At 54.4% G+C, this 3369-nt stretch overlaps 1 protein-coding gene across 1 annotated transcript; it reads left to right on the forward strand.

Moving 5' to 3' along the window:
• Window positions 1-865: 865 nt before the first annotated feature.
• Window positions 866-1523, forward strand: LOC114071285 (olfactory receptor 14A2-like; the record flags this gene model as incomplete). Its single annotated transcript, XM_027909078.1, has 2 exons — window positions 866-1330; window positions 1500-1523. Coding segments are annotated over 2 exons (489 nt in total), but the record flags the coding sequence as incomplete, so codon positions are not given.
• Window positions 1524-3369: the final 1846 nt, after the last annotated feature.

The raw sequence follows: 3369 nt of genomic DNA on the forward strand, positions 1-3369 counted from the left end.
GACCTGCTCTGTTCTCCCTGAGCACATCAGAAGTGCTGAGGGGTTCTGACATCCAGGAACACACCTCAGGAGAGACGAGGGGAGTCTGAAAAAAACAAACCCAAATTTCTGGAACTGCCTTCTGCACTCTTTGTTCTTTTGTGAGTGCAGATGCTGACAAGCACTTTTGCACTGGGACCAGGTTCATCTGTCACAGCTGAACACCAGGACAGGCCCCTATGCCCACCATGCCCATGAGCCCAGGGGTGCAGAGCAGGGCTGAGCCCTCACAGCCAGTGGGCACAGGGTCTGCTCCTCATGGAAAATGTAGTGAACCCCAACCAGGGCTCCAGTCACGGAGCTGAAGGAGAGACTCCTAGAGAAGGAAAACCAATGGAGCAGTGAGAGGGTGTTGGAAAGAGGCTTTGATTTTTCTCAGGATGTTCTGCCCTAACTTGTCACTGTCCTTTCCTCCTTGAACAGGTCCCCACATCCAAATGCAGCAAATGGCCAACAGCAGCTCCATGGCCCAGTTCCTGCTCCTGGCATTCTAAGACAGGTGGGAGCTGCAGCTGCTGCACTTCTGGCTCTTCCTGGGCATCTCCCTGGCTGCCCTCCTGGGCAACGGCCTCATCCTCAGCGCCGTAGCCTGCGACCAGCACCTGCACACCCCCAGGGACTTCTTCCTGCTGCACCTCTCTCTCACAGACCTGGGCTGCATCTGCACCACTGTGCCCAAAGCCATGCACAACTCCCTCTGGGGCGCCACAACCATCTCCTGCACAGGATGTGCTGCACAGGCCTTTTTCTTTTATTTTTTATGTCAGCAGAGTTTTCCCTCCTGACCATCATGTGCTACGACCGCTACGTTGCCATCTGCAAACCCCTGCACTATGGGACCCTCCTGGGCAGCAGAGCTTGTGCCCACATGGCAGCAGCTGCCTGGGCCTCTGGGTTTCTGTATTCTCTGCTGCACACAGCCAATACATTTTCCCTGCCCCTGTGCCAGGGCAATGCCCTGGCCCAGTTCTTCTGTGAAATCCCACACATCCTCAGGCTCTCCTGCTCACACTCAGGCTACCTCAGGGAAATTGGGTTCATTGTGGTGGGTGCCTGTTTAGGGTTTGGTTGTTTCATTTTCAAGTTTTTCTCCTATGTGCAGATCTTCAGGGCTGTGCTGAGGATATCCTCTGAGCAGGGACGGCACAAAGCCTTTTCCACGTGCCTCCCTCACCTGGCCGTGGTCTCCATGTTCCTCAGCACTGCCATCTTTTCAAACCTCAAGCCCCCCTCCATCTCCTCCTCATCCCTGGATCTGACCCTGTCAGTTCTGTACTCAGTGGTGCCTCCAGCCCTGAACCCCCTCATCTACAGCCTGAGGAACCAGGAGTTCTGGGATGCCATAAGGAAAATGATGACTGGATACTTTTCAGGAGCAATAAAGTGCCTGTGTTCTGGTGTGGAACTTTCAGAAGTGGGCTCCTAAATGGCTCAGCCTTCCTGCTCACTTTTTCGTTGAGGTCATCAGGTTCTTCTTGCAATGATTTTCTGTTCATTAAAATAATATTATGCATTTGTCTTCAAATTTAGTGTCTACCCATTGAATTTCTGCCAGAGATGTATAAATGATGAATTGTGCTCTCTGAGTATTTAAACAAAATAAAGGACCCTGCAGTGCCTTCTTTGTCCAAGACCCTTCTTATCTGTTCCTAAAGGACAGCACACTGGAGGGCAGGGAGGATTTGCCAAGGGGAAGGGGACAAGGATCCCAGCACAGCAGCACTGCCAGGGAGCAGCAGAGATTGGGCTTTGCAGAGCTGCTCTTTCCACTTCCACACTGTCCTCCTGAGCCCCTTTCTGGCTGCAAGGCCTGAGTGCTCTCTGAGCACAGTCCTGGGGGTGGGAGCCCTTTGAGCACAGGCAGGGACAGGCACTGGGAACTTGTGAAGCAGAGCTGGGCTCCCTGGCAGCATCTCCAGAATGCTGTGGGATCTTCTGAGGCCACTGCATGCACTGGGTCACTTCTTCTGTGCCCTTGCTGCAGGGCTGGAACTCTCCTGCAGTGACACCAGGACACTCCTGCTCTTTGCATTCCCAGCCTGATTTTTAGATCCAACCTTGCCCTGCTGTTGCCAGGGACATGCTGGGAGTGCTTCAGAGCTGCCATCCTGGGGCAGCTCCTGCCCAGCGTGGGCAGGCACAAGGTCTCTCCCCCTGCTCCTCTCAGCTCAGCAGTGCCACTGTTTGCTGCAGCCTCCTCCTCCTTGCCCAGCACAGCCCTCCTGGCAGAGTTGGACACAGCCCTTGTTCTATCCCCTCCTCATGGCCCTGCCCAAGCCCCTCAGCTACAGCCTGATGGCCAGAAACCTTCAGGGCAGGGAGAGACCATTGGAGTGGTGGGTCTGTAGGGAGCAATCACTGCTGCTTTCCTTCTGAATCACCCTCAGGACCTGGACAAGCCTGTATTTGGTTTGGTTTTCATAAGGCCCTTCAGTGTCAAAGTGACCCCTTGATTCCAGGAGGCTGCACAGGGTCATCCAAAGCTGAGCCCACCCAGATGGAAGTTTGGGGTAGATCAGGAGGAACTGGGACAAAAAGGATTGGATATTTGGGGAAGAAAAGACGGGCTTGGCCAACAGAGAGGAAAGATTTTGATGAGGTAAAAGCAGGTTCAGGTAATTCTGAGGATGCTGGAACACGGCCTATGCAAACAATACTGGTAACCTTAAAACTATTTCTAAACTCAAGTCCCAACACTCCGAAAAAGGGCTGCCCCTCACTTTGGAAAGAATCCACTGCTCTTATCCCGACCTTAACCTGACCTCAAAGGCAAAGCCCAAATGCAGAACTCTAGACACTTATTTTTTAATCCAGTGCCCATCCCAATCCCAAACCTGCATTGGTAGTATGAAAAGCGTATAATCCTAATCCAGCCCAAAAAGCTCTTCCCCTAACCGTGAACCTGACCCTGCCAGCAGAACAACAAACCTGCCAAAGTTCTGCCCAATCCCCACCCTGAGCTCTAAAGCCCAAGGCCCGAGCATGAAGCACCCCCAGAGCCCTTTGGGAGCAGGGCAAGGACCTGCAGGGCCCAGAGCAGGCCCAAGGGGTTGGCAGAGCAATGGGAGGTGACCTGGATCTGCTCAGCTCTGCAGGGACCCCCAGCAGAAGGGCCTGGGCTCTGTCAGGGATGTCCTGGGCCACAGGGGCTCAGCTGCAAAGCCAAGAAGGCCAAGTGCACATGGCAGCAGCCAGAGCTGGGGGACAGCAGAGCCATCAGGGAGGGCCCAGAAATGCTGCTGGCAGGGGGGTGGCAAAGCAGGAGGGGTGTGTGCAGCCTGCAAGGCCAGAGGAGCAGCAGGGCCAGGGGAGCACAGCCTGCAGCACAGA

This window comes from Empidonax traillii, unplaced genomic scaffold (assembly GCF_003031625.1).
Source record: "Empidonax traillii isolate 1590-97213 ecotype Southwest subspecies unplaced genomic scaffold, ASM303162v1 scaffold1941:size121899, whole genome shotgun sequence".
Classification (NCBI taxonomy): Eukaryota; Metazoa; Chordata; class Aves; order Passeriformes; family Tyrannidae; genus Empidonax; species Empidonax traillii.